Source organism: Notolepis coatsorum (assembly GCF_963971535.1).
Source record: "Notolepis coatsorum genome assembly, chromosome: 4".
NCBI lineage: Eukaryota > Metazoa > Chordata > Actinopteri > Aulopiformes > Paralepididae > Notolepis > Notolepis coatsorum.
Window position 1 is genome coordinate 12,919,548 of NC_140168.1, and position 26,581 is coordinate 12,946,128.

The 26,581-nt window shown below is 46.2% G+C and overlaps 1 protein-coding gene across 1 annotated transcript in view; it reads right to left on the reverse strand.

The window, feature by feature from the left end:
- Positions 1-2,079: 2,079 nt before the first annotated feature.
- Positions 2,080-26,581, reverse strand: part of LOC311226410 (lactadherin-like) — a gene marked incomplete at its 5' end in the record, with an annotated part of 32,567 nt that continues 8,065 nt past the window's right edge. The window contains 6 exons of the mRNA XM_084311836.1: positions 2,080-3,345; positions 3,964-4,119; positions 5,190-5,374; positions 8,025-8,169; positions 12,917-13,072; positions 19,519-19,700. Coding sequence (XP_084167962.1) covers positions 3,202-3,345; positions 3,964-4,119; positions 5,190-5,374; positions 8,025-8,169; positions 12,917-13,072; positions 19,519-19,700 — 968 coding nt within the window. The 3' untranslated portion in view covers positions 2,080-3,201. The remainder of the gene's footprint in view (positions 3,346-3,963; positions 4,120-5,189; positions 5,375-8,024; positions 8,170-12,916; positions 13,073-19,518; positions 19,701-26,581) is intronic.

A 26,581-nucleotide genomic window follows, 5' to 3' on the forward strand; every position in this document is an offset into this window, starting at 1 on the left:
TCACAGTATGACATCGATCTCCAAAAATAAAAAAAATAAAAAAAAAAAAAACATGGGGGAAGGGAGCCGCAGCTGATTGGCTAAAGAGCCGCATGCGGCCTCGAGGCCGCAGGTTGACGACCCCTGGTATAAGCGATAAGGTGGCATCTATGTTGGATTTTATAAGGAAGATACCAAACAGATACTTTCTCCTTTGTTAGAAAAATGCAAAGACAAAATGAAGCAAACTAGCCAACCACATTATGGCTGAGAATATAGTAACCACACAATATCAAATACACGGATTCAAACCTGGCATGCTGCCAGAATGTGAATTTAAAATCCATGCGATTGTCTGTGTGTACTGTACCTGCAGTCTTACGGAGAGATTACACCTCTATGTGGCTGGTGCAATATTTACAATATTTACCTCCAAAGAGGATGAAATGTCAAGGTGTCCTCTGTGGGTAAATTGATACCATTAGAATCTAGCCGCTGGAGAATAGTGTCAGTGTGTGTGTGTGTGTGTGTGTGTGTGTGTGTGTGTGTGTGTGTGTGTGTGTGTGTGTGTGTGTGTGTGTGTGTGTGTGTGTGTGTGTGTGTGTGTGTGTGTGTGTGTGTGTGTGTGTGTGGGGTGGGAGGATTAGGGGCCTCAGGGTGTCTAAATGTTAAATAGGCAAATTGACCTACAATCCGTAGCCTTTTGATCCTACCTCTTTTAAATTGAAAATAGCTACAACGAATTCAGCCTTGTGGTTCATGTCATATTAAAGGGGCACTTCACCAAAAAAAATTGTTTACACATTTTTATAATCTCAACATCCAGTTTAGCACACATTAACACTTTGATCGCCATGGTTAAATTCATAATTTACCATCCCTCGCCAGCTCTATTTGTCTATGGAGAAGTTCCCCTTCTTTGCAGGGCTATAACTTTTTAAATTGTATTGCTAAATTGACATTATTATGGCCCATTCAATGTCCTATATCTATTGTTCAGGGTGTAGCAACGTTATACTTTTTCATTCACATATTCATACTAAAATACGGTCTAAAGTATAAGTATGTTTTTATCGTTTTCTGCAGATTTCTCCAGAACTTGATTTATAGCCCTAAATGCATTATATTGATGATCAAATAGTTTGGTAGGAATCTGTGCGAGATAAAAAATTTCAAATGGACGTGCTTCTAGGAGTTACTATGTATGATCTGACGTTGACCGGATGGGCGGGGGGTCGTTTATAATTCCGTGGGCACCGTTATATCATTCATCTAGTGTGGGTGATATGATCATCAGAGCAGTTTATATGGAACACGTTAAAAAAAAACGCTGAATCTTACCGTAGCTTCCTCATAGCGTTGGGCGATGAGCGTGGAGCAGAGATATTCATATTATGGGATGTAGAAATACCCGATCCATTTCCAGGTTGTATAATAGTATATACGTCTAAATCATGTTGTTTACCGAGTTATTTGCAACCGATCGCTGTCCCGTGTTATCAAGATGGAGTCCCTCTAACGATATCGAGTGCCAGGACGAAATATGGGTGAGCACCACTTCATCCACATGACTTCCTGTTGGGCGATCTGCCGATCGGCCACCAGATGGCGCTCTTGAACCGTTAGAGAGTTGAGTGGGGCTCTGCAGTATATCTCAGGTCTCCGGGAGAGAAATATGATTTCGATCACAGATTTTTGAAATATTGATATCAAAGACGTGTTACGGCGTCTTCGGCAGAATGAGCATGGCGGGGAAAGACGTGTTTCGGCGTCTCCGGCGATTAAAGTGTTAATTTAGTTTGATAGTTATTGACAGTAAACAACTTTGAATATGGCCACCAGTGATGTTTATGGAGCTGTATTTCCTTCATGAGGCTTGTATACTGTGCAATGACAATTAAAAGTCTATTCTATTCTATTCTATTCTATTCTATTCTATTCTATTCTATTCTATTCAATGTCCCTGATGGCCATATTCAAACATGTTTTCATTCAATCTCAAAAGATTAAATAACTGTCAGTGCGCCTCTTTAGGTCTTAGCATTAATTAATTTCACCTAATACAAGTAAATAAAAAAACAAAAAAGTATGCAGACAGTCTGTATTTAAACTCTTATTTATTTTTCATCTTAAAAGATACAAAGGCCAAACTTAAGGGAATCGTCTTAAGAAACACATACATAAAGAAAACGCATCAAATCCAGTCAAAAATACTGTCAGGTCTAACGTCAGCATAGCAAGAAATGAACTATCGTAATAATACCATGAAAACACGTGAAATCAATCAGAAATCCTGAAAAAGAAAACAGAATATCTGCAATAACTTGAATCTTGTTGAAAACAGCTAGAAAAAAAACAACAACAACCTATGTCAACTATAAATCAAAAACTGTAACTGAGAAATCATAGTCAATACAACGCATGCAGACACAGGATAACATCGTTAACTGCTTTTGGAACCGTCTGCGACAATAACACAACATTGTACAGTGTTTGACCCTAGTATCCATTCCCCACCTCTCTGTGCCTTTGCTATCCATATGCATTTACGAGGATACTGCCCCCGCTTTGCAGCGACCCGGGTCGGATTCATATTAGTTCTTCGCAAACAAAATAGGTTATAATATTGCACAAGCGCATAATTCATAATTCATGGGGTATTTGGAATACTGTGACTGGGGGGTAGCTATATGCAGAGTATTATGCCGGATTGTGTAACATGTCCAGTGCAAGCGTAAAAAAATCAGTTTTAATTAGATTTCTCTTGTACAGTCTTATCAGTGGGAGCGCAGCTATGAATGTGCCGCATATTTTTGGACCGTTGTGACTAAATGGATGGCAAAGGTTGTGTCTGCTGCTGCAAGCATTTACAGTAGCTCACCTGAACAAATGATTGTAACAAAAAAAACTAACAAAAACTAAAAGTACAGCTTATATATTTATCATAAAGGAACATAGAGAACCATGTAAATGTAAAAACATGAAACATCACCATGGGATGTGAGGATTTCACCCCCAACAGAGATCCAGGTGTCAGTGGTTCAGGGTGAACTCTCCACCCTCTAACCAGCCGTGTGGTACTCAGGGGTTTGCTGCCCCCTAGGGCTGAGAAAGGCAGTGCAGGCATGGCTCAAGAAAGGAAGGGGCAGGGGGAGAGGAGAGAGGGTGGAGGAGGTGAGAGGAGGAGGAGGTAGAGGAGGAGGGGAGAGGTCAAGGGCGGGGCTACTCGTTACAGCCCAGAAGCTCAATTCGCAGGGTGATGCGCTTGTGCCACGCCCACGGGAGGACACGCACGAAGCGGGCGAAGAAGGGAGGCTCAAAGACGTTCTTTTTGTGGACGTTGTTGTCGGTGTTACCGGGGAAGATCTAGAGAGGGAGAAGAGACCAGTTAGTTAGACCAGTGGTTCGCAATGTGGGGTCCTCTGAGGGGGGTTCCACTCTCAAGCTTCCTCTGGTTCAAATGGTCCCTGTCAAATGCTATAGGCATTCACAGATTTCAATAGGACACGCTCCTAAAATATTGATCTGTCCCTTTAACTGGCAGACTGGCGGAAGAACTGGGTGTGGAGGCTTTAGATGGGATGGAATGTTAGGCATTTTGTCAGCGTTCCAATCTCCATTCTATTTGGCCGACAGATGAGTGTCGGCACATCTGGGCAGAGGAACAGAGTGTTGGATGCGTCATGACTGCATAGGGTCTAATCGGTCTGACTGCGTGACTGATTGATTTAAGGTGTACCAGCTGACACTTATTTCCTCAATAATCGTCCTTTGTTTGTTTGCGTCTGTATCGTCAACGCCACAAAGATACGAACAAGCTGGGATACGTGGCCCAAACGGCCTTGGCTGGCCCTACATCCGAGTTTCATTTCACACGAGGATTTTCTTTCTATCACAAGAGATATCCAGCTATCGAAACCTACCAGGATATGGTGGTATTTTAGCAATGACTTTATAAACAGGTGTTTTGGCCCGCCTGCTGACCTTATCAGTTTTGGTGGTCTCGTCCTTCACGATGGTCCAGTACTGCCCGTCGTCGCTGTGGGCTACTTTGAAGTCTGTGACAAACTGGACTTTGCCGAAGTATTTGGCACCCTGGGTGATGATACCTGTGACCCTCTTAGGAGACTCCAGGTCCACCTGGGGAAGATGGGAGGAGGTTCACATGACCGGTCTTAGAGAAAGTACTTCAGATTAAAGGTAGAATCTGTAATGCTGTCAAACAGCGACCTCTTGGCAAAAAAGCCCCGTTTGGTATCGCACATTGTTAAAATCTTTTTGTTTTGTTCTGATGTGTGCACTGTAACATTGACCACTTAGTGGTTCAATCATGTCTGAAGCTCATCATCTACTCATCAACCCTACTAAGCCCCCGCACTATACCTGCATCTATAGCGTTCTTTAGTCTGTTCCTATACCTGCAGCTATAGGGTTGGCTTCCTTTAGTCTGTTCCTATACCTGCAGCTATAGGGTTGGCTTCCTTTAGTCTGTTCCTATACCTGCAGCTATAGGGTTGGCTTCCTTTAGTCTGTTCCTATACCTGCAGCTATATGGTTGGCTTCCTTTAGTCTGTTCCTATACCTGCAGCTATAGGGTTGGCTTCCTTTAGTCTGTTCCTATACCTGCAGCTATAGGGTTGGCTTCCTTTAGTCTGTTCCTATACCTGCAGCTATAGGGATGGCTTCCTTTAGTCTGTTCCTATACCTGCAGCTATAGGGTTGGCTTCCAGGTTAGTAGAATGCTACCAGATTCGTTAAGCTTTGAGTCTAACTAATCTTCCTCCTTTTTACAACTCCCCTCAACCGTCTTTCAATATTAAGTTGTTCATAACTTTGTTGTGCTATAAAATTGCCAAAAGAATATTTTGCTACTGCACTGAGCCCAATAATATCAATACACATTCACACAAAGACCATACACTAAGAACTTGTCTTTTCCCCCCAAAGTAATTACCAAAGAAAATGATTCAATATGGGATATGAATCTATTTGGATTTGTTAAGCAGATTCGATACTAGAGATTCATAATTCCATATGTTTCTTTAAGGACTTTAACGAGTTTAATTCCCTGACAACCTGTGTTTTTAATATATACGATTTATGTATGCTTTAAATGAAGTTTTGTCTAATAAAATCAAATCAAATCAAATAGAATGCAGTCAGCATTTCTTTGAGGTAATTAGCTATCAAACCCCCGACCCTAACGTTACCTGCAGCCACTCTGAGCGGCTGTTGGCAGCGGCCGTCCAGGCGTTGGTCTTGCCCTGCTTGTCCAGACGGGCGTAGTGCGGCTGCCAGGTGAAGGCGTTGATGCCCCACGTGGAGAAGACGCTGGAGGCGCTCAGCTGGCGGTCTGCCACCAGTCGGGACTTCAGACCCAGGGGCTCAGAACAACCTGCCGTGTTGGAATACAGTGTGGAGGTGAGACCAGGCCGAGAGACAGACAGAGAGAGAGAGAGAGAGAGAGAGAGAGAGAGAGAGAGAGAGAGAGAGAGAGAGAGAGAGAGAGAGAGAGAGAGAGAGATGGAGAGACAGTATGAAATAAATAAAGGCAGGAAGAAAGGAGAGAAAGTATGATAGACAAGGCGGACAGACAGGGGGAAACGGCCCAAGCCAGCCAGCTAGCGATGAGAAGCACGTGGACAAGCAAGAGACATGATGCTATGGAAGCCATGCTGAGCCCAGTGTAGCTCACATCACACGTTACAGGTTAGTCTCCCTTTGAGAGCTCTCTGGGTTGATAGAGCGCTCGTTATAACCTTATATCAGAGTGGGAATCTAGGTCTTATACAGTAAGTTGTACTTCTTTTCGATCTCGTGTTTGTTTTAGCCAGCAGAAACATTTTCCATTCCACAATTTCAGGTGCACTTTGTGAACTTTCAGGGGCGTTTTTGCCATCTGCCGCTGGCCCGGGTTAAGTTCCTACTCAGCCTTATAGAATCTGTCAGGCCCAATGGATTTGAATGAGAATTTTGAGACAGATGAGTCTCGTGGCAGCAGGCGAGAGAGAGAGAGAGAGAGAGAGAGAGAGAGAGAGAGAGAGAGAGAGAGAGAGAGAGAGAGAGAGAGAGAGAGAGAGAGAGAGAGAGAGAGAGAGAGAGAGAGAGAGAGAGGAGGGGGGGGGAGGGAGGGAGGGAGGGAGGGAGGGTGGGTGGGTGGGTGGGTGGGTGGGTGAGTGAGTGAGTGAGTGAGTGAGTGAGTGAGTGAGTGAGTGAGTGAGTGAGTGAGTGAGTGAGTGAGTGAGTGAGTGAGTGAGTGAGTGAGTGAGTGAGTGAGTGTGTGTGTACATTTACTATAGGCTACTCTTTTTGACATGGATTAGGCTAATTAGCTTTAACAATCCTGATTCCTGAGCCTATGTTATTCAAAAGGAAGATATTGATTTAAATATGTATATAGACAAAAAAAGATTTTAATCGTAGTGCTGGCACAAGCACTACCATAGCGTGGAGTGGAGAGATAACACACAATACATATAATAATTCATGGAGATATAATAAAAAGCGATTTATAATTTGTGTCCGGTAAAAAATGTCTCTGGCTGGTAGTTTTAGACATGATAGTTGAATAAAACACTGTAGGCCATGTTTGTCCTACTAGCCTGCACAATCATCATTCTTTCTCAGCTGTGGGTAGCCAGACAGTGTGATTTAGTTATATCTCTGCTGTAATGGGTAGCCAGACAGTGTGATTTAGTTATATCTCTGCTGTAATAGGTAGCTAGACAGTGTGATTTAATAATAATAATAATTCATTTAATTTATATAGCGCTTCTCAATAACCCGAAGTCGCTGACAGTAGTCGGGAGCAGGGGTACAAACAAAGAAACGAAAGCAAAGAAACAAAAACAAAAACAACAAAGAAACAAAAACAAAAGGAACATGAGACCATGGGGGGAACAGGGGAGACAGCCTGATAGCACAAAAAAGGACTGGAGACAGATATCAATCAGGTTGGAGGGGAGGGGGGGGTTTAGGGGTGGGGGGGGTTGAAGGCAAGGGAGAACAGGTGGGTTTTGAGGCGAGCTTTGAAGGTGGAGAGTGTAGGGGAGTCTCTGATGGACTGGGGGAGGGAGTTCCAGAGTCGGGGTGCAGTGCGAGAGAAGGCCCGATCTCCGAAGTTTTTAAGCTTGGATGTCGGGACAGTGAGGGAGGCAGTGGAGGAGGACCGGAGGGAACGGGTGGGGCGGTAGGGGAGAAGGAGATCAGTCAGGTAGGGGGGGGCCAGGCTGTGGAGGGCTTTGAAGGTGAGGAGTAGTGTTTTAAAGTTAATGCGGTGTTTGATCGGGAGCCAGTGGAGGGAGTGGAGGACAGGAGTGATGTGTTCGCGGGACCGGGTGTTAGTGAGGAGGTGGGCGGCTGAATTTTGGACCATTTGCAGTTAGTTATTTAGTTATATCTCTGTTGTAATAGGTAGCCAGACAGTGTGATTTAGTTAAATCTCTGCTGTAATAGGTAGCCAGACAGTGTGATTTAGTTATATCTCTGCTGTAATAGGTAGCCAGACAGTGTGATTTAGTTATATCTCTGCTGTAATAGGTAACCAGACAGTGTGATTTAGTTATATCTCTGCTGTAATAAGTAGCCAGACAGTGTGATTTAGTTATATCTCTGCTATAATAGGTAGCCAGACAGTGTGATTTAGTTATATCTCTGCTGTAATAGGTAGCCAGACAGTGTGATTTAGCTATATCTCTGCTGTAATAGGTAGCCAGACAGTGTGATTTAGTTATATCTCTGCTGTAATAGGTAGCCAGACAGTGTGATTTAGTTATATCTCTGCTGTAATAAGTAGCCAGACAGTGTGATTTAGTTATATCTCTGCTATAATAGGTAGCCAGACAGTGTGATTTAGTTATATCTCTGCTGTAATAGGTAGCCAGACAGTGTGATTTAGTTATATCTCTGCTGTAATAGGTAGCCAGACAGTGTGATTTAGTTATATCTCTGCTGTAATAGGTAGCCAGACAGTGTGATTTAGTTATATCTCTGCTGTAATAGGTAGCCAGTCTGTAGTGTGTAGTGTGTGTGTGTAGTGTGTGTACCGTTGAGCTCGCAGCCGACCAGCTCCAGGCGCAGGGTGCAGGCCTTGCGACACACCACAGGGAAGATGCGGACGTACTGGGCCACGACGGGCGGCTCAAACAAGTTGGTTTTGGTGCCGTCGTTGTCCACATTACCCACAAACACCTATAGAGGAGAGAGCGGGAGCACCGTTAACCCTTTCACTACCACGCTACCAAATGGGTAACCCTTTCACTGCGACAATACAGAATGTTAACTCTTTCACTGCCACACGACAAAGGGTTAACCTTTTCACTACCACACTACAGAAGGTTAACCCTTTCACTACCACACTACAGACGGTTAACCCTTTCACTATCGTCTGTAGTGTGAATGAATGAATGAATGAATGAAAACTTTATTTAACAGATTGCAGAATGGGTACAATACAGTACGGCTCAATACATACAATTGTTAAGGGGATGCAGACCTGAGAAAGACGTTTGTCTTGTTTCCATCAGGGTCCCCCATTTTCAATTCATATAGACATTTATGACATACACAACATACATGACATTTATGGCATAGGGACATATAGGTATTGTCGTGGGAATATTATCATGTCATTATGGATCTGTGTTGTTTTATCATGTCATACAGCTTGAGTTTCAGTCCGACCAGATTTACTGGTTAATGTGTGTATGTCTCTTTAAGATTACTCTATCATTTTCTCAGTCATAACGAAGTTGCTGTTTCTACCAGCCATAGAGCCAGAACCCAAGGTCATGGGAACTGTAAGATGGAGCGCTGTTTTCCTTCCAGGCTTAGCCATAACAGTCGTATTATTAATTTCTCTAACCAGCCATTTTGTTTTCTTCTACGTCATTTCATGTATTCAATTGTATGTCTGACCAAGCCTCTGGGTCAGTCCCCTGTCAGACGCTAGTGGGTAAACATGTCTGTCTCTGGCGGGTGACTGGCCTGGCAGCGTGGCCACACTGTCATGAACTTTCTTTATTGAATAAACCTTCTTATTATTATAAATAATGACTCAGAATAATTAATGTAAACGGCTCATCGTTTGTCCTTTAATAATTCCCATTACAGTATTTAGTACTGATACATTTGTGACATAAGCGGTATTCAAATATACAGTACTGTTACCCCTAGATCCTGACAGAGTATATACATATGATGGGGAGGGGACTGTACATTAGGAGGGGGTGGGTGGGTGGGAGGGAAATATACATACGGCGGGGAGGGAATATATACATGCGGTGGGGAGGAGACTGTCTATTAGGAGGTGGTGGGGGTTTTGGGCATTTACGGTGGCCAGTTTCGAATTGCAGCCTCCCGTAGGTGCTCTTTAAGAGCGGTTTTGAATGTGGGCAGGTATTCACATTCCTTTAGAGCTTTGGGTAGGGCGTTCCACATTGTTGTGGCATAATTGCGAAACGTGTTTAGTCCCTTGTTTGAGCCGAATCTGGGTTTAACATGATTTGTTGAGCTTCCTCTGGTGTAGTGGTTGTGGTATTCACTGACCTTTGGGAAGTATTTTGACATGTACATGGGCACCCCGGTCGTATAGTGTATCTTGTAGACCAGGCCCATTGCAAGTTGCTGTACTCTGTCGTCTACTCTAAGCCATCCTAGGTTGTCAAAGTGGGCAGGGGTGAGGTGGGTTCTGGGGTTCAGGTCAAGTAGTAGTCTGACCAGTTTGTTTTGTGATGTTTGTAATTTTGTTTTAAGCGCCTTTGAGGTGCTTTGGTACCATGAGGTGCACGCATAGTCATAGTACCCTTGAATGAGTGCTCCTGCCAGAGTCTTCAGGGTATTCTTGTTTACCAGAGAGGAGATCCGGTACAAGAATCTAGTTCGTTGGTTGACTTTTTTTTATTACATTGGATGCCATTTTGTCACAGGAAAGATTTGCCTCTAGGATGGAACCCAGGTAGGTAATTTCGTCTTTCCTTGTGACAATATTGTCACCCACTGTAACTGAGAAGCCGTCGGTCTTGCTGAGTTTGTTATTTGAACCGAAGAGAATGGACTCTGTTTTGCCCATGTGTAATGATAGTTTGTTATCAGCGAGCCATATGCAGATTTTGCCTAGTTCCGTGCTGAGGGTCTTTTCAACCTGCAACTTGTTCTTGTCAGAGACCAGCAGGGCTGAGTCGTCCGCAAACAGGAACAAGTTGCAGTCACAGGCTGACGACATGTCATTTGCATAAATTAGGAAGAGTAGCGGTCCTAGTATGCTTCCTTGTGGAACACCACAGCTCACTATGAGGGGGGGGGATAGAGTACCGTTTACCTCTACCATCTGTTCTCTCCCCTCCAGGTAGGATTGCATCCAGCTCACTGGATGTGGTAGTGAAAGGTTAACCTTCTGTAGTGTGGTAGTGAAAGGGTTAAACTATATAATGCGTCATTTGTGGCGCCGTCTCTGTGTTTTCAAAACATTTCCCATGATCATCTTTGCTCCGTCGCATCGGTGTGCTTTCTACAGAGTGAGTTATTGGTTTCTTGGTGGTCAATGTGGCTGCATATTTGTTTTACATTGTGGTAAAAAAAAATACATCATGTCTCGTTGGTTCTAGAAATCATGTCTGGTGTCGCAAGATCGTTCGTTCTAGGCATTATGTCAGGTGTCGCGAGAAGGCTGACCGAGCTGGCTTACAAAATGTTGTCAATGTTGAATTTGAGTGAAAGAGTCATGTCTAAGTCATGAGAGTGAAACCCTACAAAGGGTGCATGCATCAATAACACCACAGTACAGTAAATTTCGCTGAGTACATTTTACTCAAACTGAGTAAAATTGTACTCACTTGGGCTCAAATGGACTCAGTTTGAGTAAAATCTACTCTGCGAAATGTATATAAATCTCATTAAACCCTTAATAAGATGTATAGAAGACAAGCAGTATTCAAATAACTAGTTACCCTGGTTTTCAGTTCCACAACAACATATAAAACACAACACACAGAACTTCCGTTTCAGACCCAAATTATTATTAAGGTTCAGAGGGGTGTGGGAATTTAGTTTAGTTCAGTTCACTTCAAACAAAAATAATCCACTTCAGGTTTTCCACGGTTGCAAATAAAGAAAGAAACAAAAAAGCAAAAACTCCCTTTTAGGTTCTCAGCCACAAAAGATTATAATAATCCATGTGAATAATAATCCAAACAGTGACTCACTTAAATTCTTCAGTTTTCCCCAAAAACAAGTGTTTAAGAACAGACCTGTGAGTCAGTCCAGTAAGTACGGTCCAGGCAGTAGGCCTTACTCTAGTCAGCAGCAGCTAACGTGTCCAAACTTGCCCCCACACAGCTGGCAAACTGGAGTATAGGATTGCGATTACAAATTCAGAATGCGATTCTAAAGGCCAGAGGAGGAATCCATAGAATGCAACCAATCAGATCTTCTCAATCAGAACACTTCCTTGTTGTTGACACACCATGACATTCTAGGACATCCCCTTTCATTCAGAGCGAGGTGGGACGAAGTGTCTGCGGGTGAGTTGGAGGATAAATGGATGATCATGAATGTGCGTGTTTATGTGGGCATGTGTTAAGAGTATAGAGACCAACAGGGGTTTGTATGGCTTATTGAAAAGGCCAGCAGATCACCACAAAGTATTACTGACATTAATTTCATAGTGGTGTGCAGTGACAAACTAAAAACGTTAATTTCTGAGAAGAACTCAATTCTACAGAGGAATTCATATCATATCAATATCCGCCTGTTTCATCCGACACTAAACAAATGAATGATGACTTATCCCCTAAAAAGGATACTGCAAACATAAATAACTTTTTTCACAGTTATGAATCAATGTAGTTGGCCATGCTACAGTGAAAGACATCAATCCTAGTCAAAATCGCACAGTTGCTGAGTGTTTGTGGAGAATACATTTTTGTAGAACTTAAGTAAGTAAGTAACGTTTATTTATATAGCACTTTTCACAGAGAACACAACTAAAGCGCCCTCTAGTGTCAAATGTCTACCCTCTGGTCATGTGATGAAGTGATGTACATTCAAATAGCTCTAATAAAAAGGTAGATGATCTATTACAAGCTGCACCAATGAGATGAAAATGGAACAGCTCCTGTCCCCTACGTGGGCAACTCCTGGTGTTGTACACATGTCACCTGTCACTCCTGGTGTTGTACACATGTCACCTGTCACTCCTGGTGTTGTACACGTGTCACCTGTCACTCCTGGTGTTGTACACGTGTCACCTGTCTTCTTTTTTTTTTTTTTTTTTTATCCACTTCTTCTCCCATTTTCTATATTTTCTCCCATCCCAATTTTTGTATCATCCAATTCAAGCCTCCCCTGTCACGAACGCTGTTTCTTGCCTCCCACAAGCCGGCTGCAATGTGGACTAAGTCATACATAGCACAAGTCCCCTCCGGTACTTGAGGTAACAGCAGTCGCATCTTTTCACCTGCGCAGCTCGATCTCTCAGTGGCGAGGAGTAACGCGTGGGAGGCTCACGCTGCCCCCGACACTTCCTGATTCTACTGCGCAGGCGCACCAACCGACCTCTAGGAGTCGCTGTCCACAACACCCGATCCCCACCCATCAGTTTCCCACCCCCTAATACGGCAATGTGTATTAGTATGAACGACCAGCTAAACTGAAAGCAATGTGGAGCGCTGGGATCGAACAGGCGAGCCCAGCGTCTTTGCATTCGTGGCCAGCGCCTTGCCCACTACGCCACGTAGCCGCCCACGTGTCACCTGTCTTGAATGTATTTTTGAATGTAATATATTGTATTGTAATATATTGTATTAATTTGTATTGTGTTCTATTGTATTGTAAAATATTGTAATGTACTGTATTGTAATATATTGTATTGTAATATATTGCATTCTATTGTAATATATTGTAATATATTGCATTCTATTGTGTTGTGTTGTCTCCTCACATAGTCCTTGCTCTGCCCGTCAGGTCTGTACAGGGTGTAGGTCTTTCCGTCCAGGCTGGAGGCCAGCTTGAAGGCCTTGATGAACTCCGCTGAGCCCATGCGGCTGGCGCCCTGCGTCACGATGCCCGTGAAACGCATCTTCCTCTGCATGTTGATCTGGAACCAGGATCAGACAGCCGGCATGAGTTATAGACAAACAAACACAATGCAAATAGTGTAATACAAGGAGAAGATAGACGAGCTATATCACAGCATTACATGAAGTGATCTTGTTTTGTCCTTTGTGTTTTGTCATCTCGTCTGTTGGTTTACTCGTTTTGTATATTTGTTATTGCTTGGTTGAGATTGTTGTTGTAGATTCTGTTTCGTTGTCTAATGCTTTTTTTGCAAATGTGCATACATTGTATTGTGTGTCTAGGAGCCCCTCAAAAAACGAGATGCTACGTCTCAAGGTTATTATTATTATTATTATTAGGTTATGCATTATTATTCCTAATAAAGAATTTCAATCATCATATCAAGTAAAACTGTTAAAAGTCAAGGACAGCAAACGGTAACAGCACCCAGTAGGCCCCTAGTACAGTACATTATAGCCATGGTGCCGTCTCGTATATGCCGTACAATGTCAACCAAAACTCGCCTCACTGAATGGATTATTACTACCAATATTTAAAATACTTTTTCTCAGAACACTAGCAGTACAGTCATTCTGTATAGTGAACACCGCCAGTCTAGTTCCACATTGAAGCTTCCGCTGACATCACCCGCTTCGGTGAAATCTAATGACGATCCTGGGGAACTAGAGAGGAATTCCCCACAGTTTAAAGGAACACGCCAACATTTGGGGAAATTAGCTTACCTTCTTCTCCAGAGAGAGACAAAAAGATAAGATACCAGTTTCCTCTCTGTGCGTTCAGTAGAAAGCTATCTGGCTGCATGTTAGCCTAGCTTAGCACAATGAATGGAAGCGGACATGGCCGGTTAGCCTTTGGGAGAGGTGTTAGTTGGACAAAATTGATGGATGCCAATCAACCACCAGTAAACCAGAAAAAGAAGCCTAGGCAAGTACAGATTCTGTGCAATGAGAGGTAAAACGATAGGTTATGACTATAACCAAGTTCTGTTAATTAGGGGTGACGCTTGACATCACTCATGTCCTCCCTCGCGTACGTGCACGCGCACTGAATAAATTCCACAAATGTACCTTTAATACCAGTATTAGTCTGACCACACCCCTCATCAGCTTACCTTCATAAGCAGGTGTGTGGTCACCTGCTCTCGTCCTTCCCAAGCTTTTACCACAAGGTGAGGTCAAGGGCTGCAGCGGTGTCGGATGCCAAGCGTCACCCCTAATTAACAGAACTTGGTTATAGTCATAACCTATCGTTCTATTTCATTAGGGGATCCGCTTGGCATCACTCATGCACATAGGGAGGCCAAGCGGAGCCACTGGCCGACAAATACACCCCGCTGAAGGCCCCCCACAACCAACAGAACAGGGAGGGCCAAGCCCCCCCGACTCCCCCTAATGGAGGGCACCCCCCCTATTAGAGGTTTCCCGGGAGGGCGACGGACCCGACCGTGCGAAGAGGCACTCAAGCAACTCAACGCACAGGGTGAGCAGACCGTGGCTTGACCCCACGACTACACACACGCACAACCCGCATGCCACCCGGGAACGAACGGAGGGAACAACCTCGTTACTGCCCCCAGAATCACGGGGTCAAGGGCAAACCCAACCCCGTGGCAAGGCCGTAGCAGCGGAGCGCGAAGGAAGACCCAGACCCACCAAAGGGACTGGACCCCCTGGAACGGGGGCCCGGAGAAGTCCATGATGCCAGCATCAAGACCCCACCAGGTGGGCACTTAGTGACCCCGCCCCCCACATCGCCAGCGTATTCGGACAAAGGCCCCTCAGCCGAGCGGGCCCTGTCCTCCCCAACAGTACACCGCCTGGCACACTGACCCTGCAACAGGCAGTCAGCATGGCCGTAAGCACACAAAAAAGGTTAACCAACGGAAGCAGGCAGCGCACCGGGGAAAACCAGGCAACAGGCTGTTAACCCTAGCCTGGAGACTGCGGACGAGACAGGCGCCAGAAAGGACAGCTGAACACAGCCGCCCGGCGGAAGGGGCGTATGCTGGCGTTGTTGCATGACCAAGCCTCCATTTAAAAACCCCCACCCAGAGGGGTCGAGGCAGAGAAGGCTGACACCATTGGCAGACGTCATGAACGTGCAGGGGCACCCTCAACCGGTTAACCCGGGAGTTGACACTGCAGCAACACACCAGAGAACCAACCACCCAGGTGTTACCCTATGCAGTGGTTGGTCCCATAACCCCACAGGAAAAAACTCCAAAACACACCTGCGGCACTGCCGCAGCCCGTGTTCCAGTTTCCAACAGGGTTATCCTGGGCCTACGGGTCAACGAAAACATTACTTCGGACCGGGCCCGGTGATACGGGGAGCACAGGGTCCCCCGAGGAGGTCAAGACCACCCCAACAGGCCCCTCTTCGCCATGCGTAAGAGAAGAGCGTAAGAATGGAAAACCAGCCCCAGCACCCCGTACTTGGTATTCCCAGGAGGTCACCCAACCAAGTACTAACCAAGACCAACCTGCGTGGCGGCCGAGATCCGACGAAATCGGGCGCGTACAGGTTGGCACGGCCGTAAGCCATTACGACAGTGTAGAATACAATGTACCCATCAAGGGTTCCATAGCGCTCAACCCTGTGACACCCGGACCGACCTAGCATTTTTCCCCCTGAAAAAAGCCCAAGTCCCTCAGGGTACCAGAACAGCAGATCTGCAACCCCGGCGGACAACGGGTTTAACTTATCCGGACCAGCGCGACCAGAACCAGTCCCGTGCCCTAACCACGCCGACATGCCAACTCCAGGAGAAGGGGCAGATATGCGTGTTGATCTTAAACATAAAAAGAAGGCGCCACTCAGACGTTTCGGTGCGAACTGCGCCCGGCGGCCCACCCCCAGGGCGTGAGACCCTTCCACATATGTTCAGATCCATTCCGTTATCATCCCCTGATATGAACGAGAACCCGTCGACAACCACACAGGGCGTCGGAAGAGGAAAAACCCCCATCCCAATTGCTTTATAAAAACGCTGTTTTAACCCCAAGCAACCAAGGCGCGCCAGTCAGTTACCTAATGTCCAACAGAACATCCTGAGCTAGCACTATGTGTGCGTTGGGCATATCCACATCAATAATAGGCTATTTAGACCATCTTATTGAATCCCCAAGACGCCCAGGGGAACGACAAGAGGGCGGGATGCAACCAACTCCATGAATGAATGAATGAAAACTTTAACCAACAGATTGCAGAAAGGGTACAACACAGTACGGCTCAATACACACAATCGGAAAGGGGAGGCAGACCTGAGAAAGACGTTAGTCTTGTTTCCATCAGGGGCCCCCATTTCCAATTCATATAGACACATCCAACTCTTTATAATAATAAAGAAGAAGCATCACCCGTATGAACCCAACTGCACAGCTGGGAGTAAAAAACCCGTTTTCACATGATTTTACATCCAGTCACTCTTTTTAATCAGAGAGTAAAGACTAGACCCTCCCAGAAAACCTTCCCACACGAGTTGTAGTCATGAGAAAGACATGCCAACTGTGAGTCACGTGACCAACTGACTCAAGTTACACATAAATCGAGCGCAGCAGACCTGTGAGCCCTACGCTCTAACTCGACACCTTAAGACTCTGTAACTCATGGAAGGCGTCGCCATAGCAACACCGCTACGACGGGGGGAAACCCTGCACACGGCTCCTGTTTGTAATAGGAGTCGGCAGGATAACCCCCCCCCCCCCCCCCCCCTGCCAAGACGTCCTAACGGCTAGGCCCTGACTGGCTCAGCAAAAGAGATAAAATCTCCTAAACCAATCAAGTGGGAAGGAGGGGTTTATTCGACACCCCCTCACAAAAAACCCTTCTTTCCCTACACACAAAAAACAACATTTTGAAAACCTCCGGTAGAATGCTAATGTATAGCGTAAGCTAATACAATGCCCGCTACCCACAAAATGTGAACAGGATTTACAACAAAAACAAGTCGTATGTGTGTGAATCCTACACCCGTTGACTATGTCGTACATAGCAAAAACGCTGACCGAGAGTAACGGCTAGGCCGTGGAACGTGTGTGTACGAGTATTACTGCAACTAACACAACAGCATTGTGAGACACATATACTTAGTTTAAGCAACGGAATAACACCAGTTTCTACCTGCATGTGGAGCGTCAGGCTAATAGAACCCCCTATGACTGAGTGTATGTTGCAGACCTTGCTTAATCTCGTAACACAACACGACTCATCTCACAACGTAAAAGTGCAGATTCATATTTACACAACCCCACCATATGATTTGTTGAAGAAACACACAGTTTGTTTGGCCAAAAAACATAGTCCCCCTTATGTCGGGGAACTTTTTATTATCATAAGTTTTAAGGCACAAAGACACAATCATAGAGGGGCCGGGGAGGGTGTAAAGGAGAGGGGACACAGAGGGGAAAAGTCACTCTCAGCGGCGTCTGCCACCTCGCGCCGCTCGAGTCTTGCCACCCCGAGGAGCCCCGGAGGGACGGTAGGTTACTGTCTGCTGGTCTCGACGTTCCCTACCGTCTCCTCCGGTCGTGGATGGGCCGGCGGCAGCAGAAACGCCGTCTCTTCTCCTGGCCCTCTTGGAAGGGCCAGCAGCGGCGGTAGAGGCAGTGGTAGGGACGACGGAGGCAGCTCGACGTCGTGGAAGCCTTCTGACTCCACCGGGACGGAAGGCGGAAAATGGGGTTGAAGGATGGATCTCTCTTCTGCCATCTCTCTGCATGTTGAGGTCATCAACCGCAGGGCCTTCCTGAACAGACCAGCGTCGGAGAGGGCGGCCGTCAGAAGAGGGGCTCTCTTCCGTTCCGGCACACGGGCCTGCTCCAGCCAAAGATGACGCTGGCCCAGGGTGGCCAGGGCGCGCACTTTCCCCATGGCTATGGCCAGCACCTGGGTAAGGGTGCAGGACAGCTCCTGAGGCCTGGGTGATCTGATCGCATTTTACCTCGGTCAGATCCGTGCCGCCCGTCATAATCCCCGATACAAATCTAGCTAGGTGGGCGATGTTAGACGCCGCAGCCAGCGATTGTGTACCAGCGATGAATGACTGGTCACCCCAATATGCCAATCGCCTAGCCGATCTACCCTGGAGGACAGGCTTGCATAAGGGTTCCCACACCATATCCGGACAGAGGAGAGCGGCCATCGGATTATCAAGCCGAGGCACGCCCTCCCTCATACCTTTGACTAACCCCGACACCCGCGTAACTGGTACGTAGGTGGGGGTAAGTCCCATGATGTGAGACACCGCCTGACCCTGACGAACATAGGTCCCCATTGAGGGGAAAAATGGGTAGACAACGTCCACCCCTCTCACTGGGCGACGCTGCCAGAGATGACCTATGAGATCATCAGGGACAGGAGCAGGCAATGGCAGCGGCACGCCGTTTGCGGCGGCGGCTACCGCCATGAGCTCGGGAAACAAAGCCTGCAGTTCCCCCTGCGGACCTTCCTCCACCGAACTCGCATCCCTCAGTCTGATGTGGCCGATAGTAGGGCATCCTGCTGATGAGGCCAAGGTGTTTCCTCGACATCTTCGAACAAGGCGTCCCACGGAGCCATTTCTCCCCCCTCCGGTGTTTCCTGGATAGGAGGGATACTCTCCTCCACGGGACCATCAAACAAGAATCCGTCCGACTCTTCCATGAAGTCCTCAGTTTCCATCGGAAATCCAGAGCCGGACGCATCCTCGCTGGTCTCCAGCAGTTCCCCAAAACCAGGCCGTTCGCGCCTGCATGCTACCATCTTGCTACGTGAACGGGCAGACGCGAAAAGTTTGCGTCGCAAATCCTCCGGCTCCAAGACAACCCCCCGTTCACCAACGGACGATTCCCTGGAACCAGAGGAACCAGAGTCGAGATCAGGCCACCGCCGGAGCGACGGCACCGACTCCTCGGCTCTTCGGAGAGGCAAACTATACATCGGCTGTCTCCTGGGCTGGGTCGGCAACCATGAAAGTGGCAACAGCCCAGCACCAGAACGCACGACGGAGGCGGGAATGGAGAACCGCTGGTGAAGAGTAGGTCCAGCGGGTCTACTCTCCGAAGAATACATTATGACCCAAACTTTTTCTTTACAACAGATATGGGAGAAGAAAAAATTAAGCACAATGTAGACTCGTCACAACTCTTTTCAACTAACAACACGTCAAGTGGGGTAATACCGAGGCACTTCCTTGTGGTGAAAGCGAGAAGGAGGAGAGCAGGTGACCACACACCTGCTTATGAAGGTAAGCTGATGAAGGGTGTGGTCAGACTAATACTGGTATTAAAGGTACATTTGTGGAATTTATTCAGTGCGCGTGCACGTACGCGAGGGAGTGCATGAGTGATGCCAAGCGGATCCCCTAATGAAACAGAACTGAATCGCTGGGAACTAACCATAACCCCTCTCATTTGCAACTTTATTTTCCCCTTTTCGACCGTCGTCTTTGTTTTCCGATCTGTTCCACCTCTCGTGTGCACTCACCTCAATCCAGGGGCTCTTGTCGTGGGAAGCAGCGGTCCAGGCGTTGACCAGACCCTTGTTGTTGAGGCGGGCCAGCTCCGGACCCCAGCGCTGCAGGCCCAGAAGGCGGTAGTGCACCGATGAAGCTGAGATCTGGGACTCTGCGATGCCCCCATCCTCCATGCCGAGCAGGGAGATGCAGCCTGGGGGAGACGGAGGGAGAGCAGAGGTAGTAACAGATAGTGAGATAAGATGCAGCCTGGGGGAGACGGAGGGAGAGCAGAGGTAGTAACAGATAGTGAGATAAGATGCAGCCTGGGGGAGACGGAGGGAGAGCAGAGGTAGTAACAGATAGTGAGATAAGATGCAGACCTGGGGGAGACGGAGGGAGAGCAGAGGTAGTAACAGATAGTGAGATAAGATGCAGTCTGGGGGAGACGAAGGGAGACGGAGGGAGAGCAGAGGTAGTAACGGAACGTAAACCCGGTCACCCTCTTTGTCTGGGAACGCCCAAACGCCCCATCTTGCGCGGCATTCTGGATCTTTAATCTCAGCCCAACCACATTTTGACGTCGAAAGGTAGGTGATATGAAATCATACTTATTTTAGAGTATATATATCAAATTTCATGAGTATTCATCTATATTTAGTCATCTAAAGACTACTAGATGAGAACGTTTGTACCACTGCAACGTTATAATTGTTCGAATGTGTTCGGGGCGACGCTGTTTCCCAAGTAAAAGTAGCATCCTGTTCCTTAAACATTAACTCCCACTCGCCCCAAGATGAAGTCAGATTGTTTGGTTATGTTGCTAGCATATATAGCCAGTGTTTTGTCCGAGGAAAATGTGTAAATACATTGTAATCTTAAGAAGAAGGAAGAAGAGATCTAAGTTTGTCTGAAGTGATGAACTGAGGTCGCGCGAAAATAATCGAAGGGAGAACAATTGTTGCGTGGAAAATAATGAACTGGTTCTCTCTCTCTCTCTCTCTCTTTCTCTCGCTCTCTCTCTCTCAATCTCTGTATATAAAAAAACATCTGAAGCATTGACAGACAGAGTGACATAAAGTCCATCAGAATTTCACTCATATCCAACAAACCATAGCAATAAACTCCACTTACCTTTCTGTTGGACAACTAGCCATCAATTCAACATTAGCTTTAGAGGTCCTAAACTCTGGAACACTCTAAATTCATCATCGAGGTCAACAACCTCCTTATCCATATTCAAAAAACAATTCAAATCTAATTTAATTTCATCATAAATCACTCACATAAGTTCCCTCCTAGCACTGTTTTTTTTAAATAATGTGCTAAATAAATAAAATAAACTTGTCAGTCGTACAATAATAATAAAGTTCATATTATTTTACTTTCTTGTTTAAAATATTTGTGTGTGTTTGCAGAGCATGCCTAATATCCGGCAAATGCGGAAGAGGGAGAGGAAGGTGCGTCTGTGGGCCCCGGAGGCCATGGATCAGGCCATCGCAGAGGTCAGAGCAGGCAGGTGGAGTGCGAGGCGGGCAGCCACGTTGTTCGAGGTCCCTAAGTCCAGCCTGATCGACCGACTCAGCGGAAAGGTGTCTCTGGCCTGCAACATCGGCCGGAGCACCTATCTTACCCCTGAAGATGAAAGTTCCCTGGTGGAGTACTGCTTGTACTCTGCCAGTTATGGGTTTCCGCTGACGAGGTCGCAGGTCCTGGCCCACGCCCTGGCCATCTATAACCTCCGCCACCCAGGGAACCTAAAAACATCCCTTGGCCAGGGGTGGTGGATTAATTTCAGGGAGAGGCAACACCATCGCCTCACGATCCGGATCCCGGACACCATTGACCGTGGGAGGGCAGCCTGCGCCAAGAGGGGGGCCATAGAAGACTACTTCAAGCTCCTCACCACCACCTTGGAGGAACATGGGCTGAGGGAGAAACCCTGTCATATTTACAACTGTGACGAGACAGGGTTTCAGATGGACTCCAACCGGAGGAAGGTCGTTGTGCCCCGTGGGACGAAGCACGCATACAGGCAGGCCCAGGGAACCAGGGAACACATCACGGTCCTGGCCTGCCTCAACGCGGCTGGGGAGGACGTCCCCCCTTTTATTATTTATAAGGGGGGCTACCCAGGAGGGCCCTACAATAGGGAGGGAGTCCCCAATGCCCTCTATGGGAAGTCGCCAGCGGGGTACATTGATTCAGAGCTTTTTAGGAAGTGGTTCACCGACCACTTCCTGAAGTATGCCACGGAGGAGCGCCCCCTGCTGCTCATGATGGACGGTCACCAGTCCCACCTGGATCCAGAGCTGGTCCGGACGCGTGAATATTAAAGGCAACCAACTTGTGTTCAGCTTTTCGTTCAGCGTTTCTCTAATTGGCCACACGGCCAATCAATCAATCCACTAGCACGCGGCCTTGCGGCAAGAGAGACAAGAGAGACAAGAGAGACGCGGCAGTCGCGGCAGAGTGGCCGCCCATGCGCATGCGGCTCCCCCAGGTGCTCTTGAGAGGAGGAGGTCCTTGTGTTTGAGACAGCCATATTAGACACATAGCCATGATTTAAGATATAGTTTATGCATTCGCAAAATATGAGAGCGCTTGTCATTGAAGGGCTTCCTACAACGGAGGAACGGCCGCTGCTGCTGCTGGAGTTGAACCGAGTCAAGCCGCGGGCAACACACGGAAGCCGGGGAAAAAACAACCGCGTCGCCCCGCTGGCTCTTCAGCAAGGAGCCTCCACAGCTCCAGTTAACCTAATTTATACCGTAATGAATCATTAAAAAATATACCGTTAACTGGAATATGTTGTTTCTTTACACATATGTTGGATTATGTAATTGGGTTTTCATGACAAAACAATAAAAATCGCTACTTTACATCAGGGTGAACGCTGAACCGAGTCAAGCCGCGGGCGGCGCACGGAAGCCGGTGAATGAACAACTGCGTCGCCCCGCTGGCTCTTCAGCAAGGAGCCTCCACAGCTCCAGTTAACCTAATTTATACCGTAATGAATCATTAAAAAATATACCGTTAACTGGAATATGTTGTTTCTTTACACATATGTTGGATTATGTAATTGGGTTTTCATGACAAAACAATAAAAATCGCTACTTTACATCAGGGTGAACGCTGAACCGAGTCAAGCCGCGGGCGGCGCATGCAAGCCGGTGAATGAACAACCGCGTCGCCCCGCTGGCTCTTCAGCAAGGAGCCTCCACAGCTCCAGTTAACCTAATTTACGCCGTAATGAATCATTAAAAAATATACCGTTAACTGGAATATGTTGTTTCTTTACACATATGTTGGATTATGTAATTGGGTTGTCATGACAAAACAATAAAAATCGCTACTTTACATCAGGGTGAACGCTGTTAAACTGCCACCACCCACTTCAATGACAGAGCTCTCATATTTGCGAATGCATAAACTATATCTTAAATTATGGCTATGTGTCTAATATGGCTCTCGTGAAGTCATTGATAAGCGACAGCCATATTAGACACATAGCCATAATTTAAGACATAGTTTATGCATTCGCAAAATATGAGAGCTCTGTCATTGAAGGGCTTCGTTCTACAACGGAGGAACGGCCGCAGCTGCTGGAGCTGGACCGAGTAGAGCCGGCGGCGGTGCACGGAAGCCGGGGACAAACCACCGCATCGCCCCGCTGACGTTAAAAACGTGAAATAACGTTACTGATGTACAGTGACACCCAGAGTTTCTAGTTACAGTAGTGACGCGTGACTCGAGATAGTCCTAACACTGTAACAGTGTTTATTATTAAGAGTCAGATAGTCCTAACAGTGTTTATAGTCCTAACACAGTGTTTATTAGTAAGAGTCAGATAGTCCTAACACTAGTGTTTATTATTAAGAGTCAGATAGTCGTAACAGTGTTTATTATTGCGAGTCCTAACAGTGTTTATTATTTCATAACTGTATGGGCTTTGTTTATACATGTACAGTGACGAGTGAATCTACCGTTGGTTGTTAAAAACGCGAAACATAATAATCAGTCAGCAGCGCTCCACTGCTACCGCAGCCCAACACAAGTGCGTTGGAACAGCAGCCCAACACTACACAAGTTGGTTGCCCGCGCTGCCGCGCTGCCGCGCTTGCTCTTTGGATTTCATTTGGGACGTGGGACGGCTGCGCTTGCCTGCGCGTGGGGGCGCGGCCAATCAGAGAAAAGCCGAACACAAGTTGGTTGCCTTTAATATTCACGCGGTCCGGACGGCACAGAGGGAGAGGGTCATTCTCCTGTGCCTACCGCCACACACCTCTCACATCCTTCAGCCTCTGGATGTGCGTTTCTTTGCACCCTTGAAGGCAGATTTCTCCGGGCTTGTGGGAGATCTGTCGGCAGTTAGACACTCCTTCATGATTTCTAAAAAGGAGTTTTCAAGGGTGTTCAGAGACACCTACCAGAGGCAGAAAGATCGGAGGGTGGTGGTGGCTGGCTTCAGGAGGTGTGGCCTCTACCCTCTGGACCCTGCGGCTATTGATTGGTCGCGGGTCATGCCGTCTGCCCCTGCCCCTCGCCCTGCATCTCCTGGTGCCAACCCTGCTGTTACCCCCCAGCCCAGCCCCCCACCCAGCCCCCGTGCTCCTAGCCCCCCACCCAGCCCCTGTGTACCTGCCCCTACGGCCTACACACACACAGTACACTGATAGACTGTTCATAGCGCAATATTTACCAAACCAAACAAAATTAACATTTTGAGTGGTGCTCCCTTTATTGTGTCTGCAGCCTCCTGTATTCCTGGACCATCAGGAGCATCGACGTCCTCCTCCTCCCACGCCAGACCCACGACCCATGTTTCCCGCATTTCATTGTATACTTGTATGCCGTGACAATTAAAACTCTTGACTTGACTTGACTTGTTTTTGAGTTTGTCAGGGCAAACTTATGAATTGTTATTTATTTTGTCAAAAATGTGCTGATTTTATACAAATTGCTGTGGGGCACTTTGAACTGTGGTCCATGTGTGAAAAGTACTATATAGATAGTTATTCATATTTATTATTGGTATATTGTAATCAAGCAGTGTCATAATAATACATTTCTTTTTAACAGCAGGTCACACCACCAAGAGGCAGAAGCTGGGGATATGGCGGTGTGACCGGTGTAAAAAGGCGAACCCCCCTGTGGACTCTGAGGGTTTGGTGTTGTGGGTCCAGTGTGACAACTGTCACAAATGGTTCCACACCATCTGTGTCCAGTGGGAGGAGGAGGAGGATGAAGATGCTAGTTTCTGGTGTTACTGGTGTTTGGATGAATGAGTGTATGAATGAGTGAGTGTATGAATGAAAACATTTATAAATATGTATGGTGTGCTGTAAATAGTTGATATTGTTCTAAGTTATATGTTTATTATATTGTTTTATATATTGTTTATAAAATGTTATGAAGTGCTGGCTGTTGTGTTAAGTTTGTCATATTTTTGTTGAAAACACATGTACAGTACTCACAAATGTTAATGTGACAAGTGATTGTGATTAATATTTGTGTGTAATGTATGGTGTGCTGTAAATAGTTGATATTGTTCTAAGTTATATGTTTAATATATTGTTTTATATATTGTTTATAAAATGTTATGAAGTGCTGGCTGTTGTGTTAAATTTGTCATATTTTTGTTGAAAACACATGTACTCACAAATGGTAATGTGACAAGTGATTGTGATTCATATTTGTTTGTTAGACAAATAAAATGGGGATGTTTGCTCCTGACAAGAGATGGTAGACAAAGCAACGCTGACATTATACACTACCTTCCAGTTGACAGTAGATGGCAGCATTGATTTAAAAGGATGAAAACAGGTTAAAACAAAAGAACTCCATTTTCCAAGATCTTTTTTCACAGTTCACAGGTCAGCAGGTCAGTGAAAGGTGATGAAAATGCGATCTGAACACGGGAGCGTTAAACTATGAATGCGCCCTCACGTCACCTCAGTACAGTGACCGTGAATGGTCACCTAATTATCTTAATTAAAGTGCATCATTAGCATTATGTTTGTTGTCTAAAGGGAACCAAAATGGTAAAATTTAAGATTTTAAATGTTATCCGCATATATAGGACAAATAAAACAGCGTTAATTTGTAAAAAACCTCAATGAAAACAGTGCAAGGTACGTAATATTCGCTATTGTTATGCAAATGTGATAGAATCCTATAAAAATGTGGACGCATTTGGGCACCGTGACGATTATGTTTCATCATGAATGCATGAAATTATTATTATGCTTTGATGGCCAGTAACAGCATTCGTGTTGAACACTACAGACGCTGATCAGCTGGATCGATATGAAAACATTGTTGGATCAAGCTGAAATTGATGTCAGGTAGTCCTTACCTTTGACCGGGGGTATTCCAAAAAGAATATTCCAATTTTCTGATCGCGATTTCCAGTATTGGTGTCCATCTGGTCCCGGACATAATTTGGCACAATTTATGGATCGAGTGTGCCAGATGTGTTTCGAAGTGGTCGGATGTCTAAATTTGAGCGTCACACAGGGTGAGATATAAGGTTTCAAAGGGTGGGCGAGCACACAGGCCCTCGATACCACAGCACACAGGCCCTCGATACCACAGCACACAGGCCCTCGATACCACAGCACACAGGCCCTTCACTCACCCTCAAAAGTATTGATTTCTCATCTAATCTCATCTACCACAAGCTCTCTAACCTCTGGCTATTGATCATTGTAATACCTAGGTAGTTTGGACGGCCTCCACATCACATTCACTTTAATGTCCTGCTTAAATCACATTCACTTTAAGGTCCTGCTTAAATCACATTCACTTTAACACATCCTGCGCCAAAAACGTTGTACAACGTGTTTCAAGTTCATGCTAATTCTGCCAATCCACTGCGTACGACGTTATTGAGATCATATTTAATTTTTTCGCCATGTTATTCATATTTCCCTCAGGGAGCCTGGTCTGATGCAGTGTGAGCAGGCACAACTCTGCAACGCTTCAATACTGCCCCCTGGTGGATTATCGGCGAGTTGCCAAACCGGAAATGGACGAGTCGACCTCAGTGCGTCTCCGAAATGCGTCCGGCCACTCGCATATTGTTGCGGGACT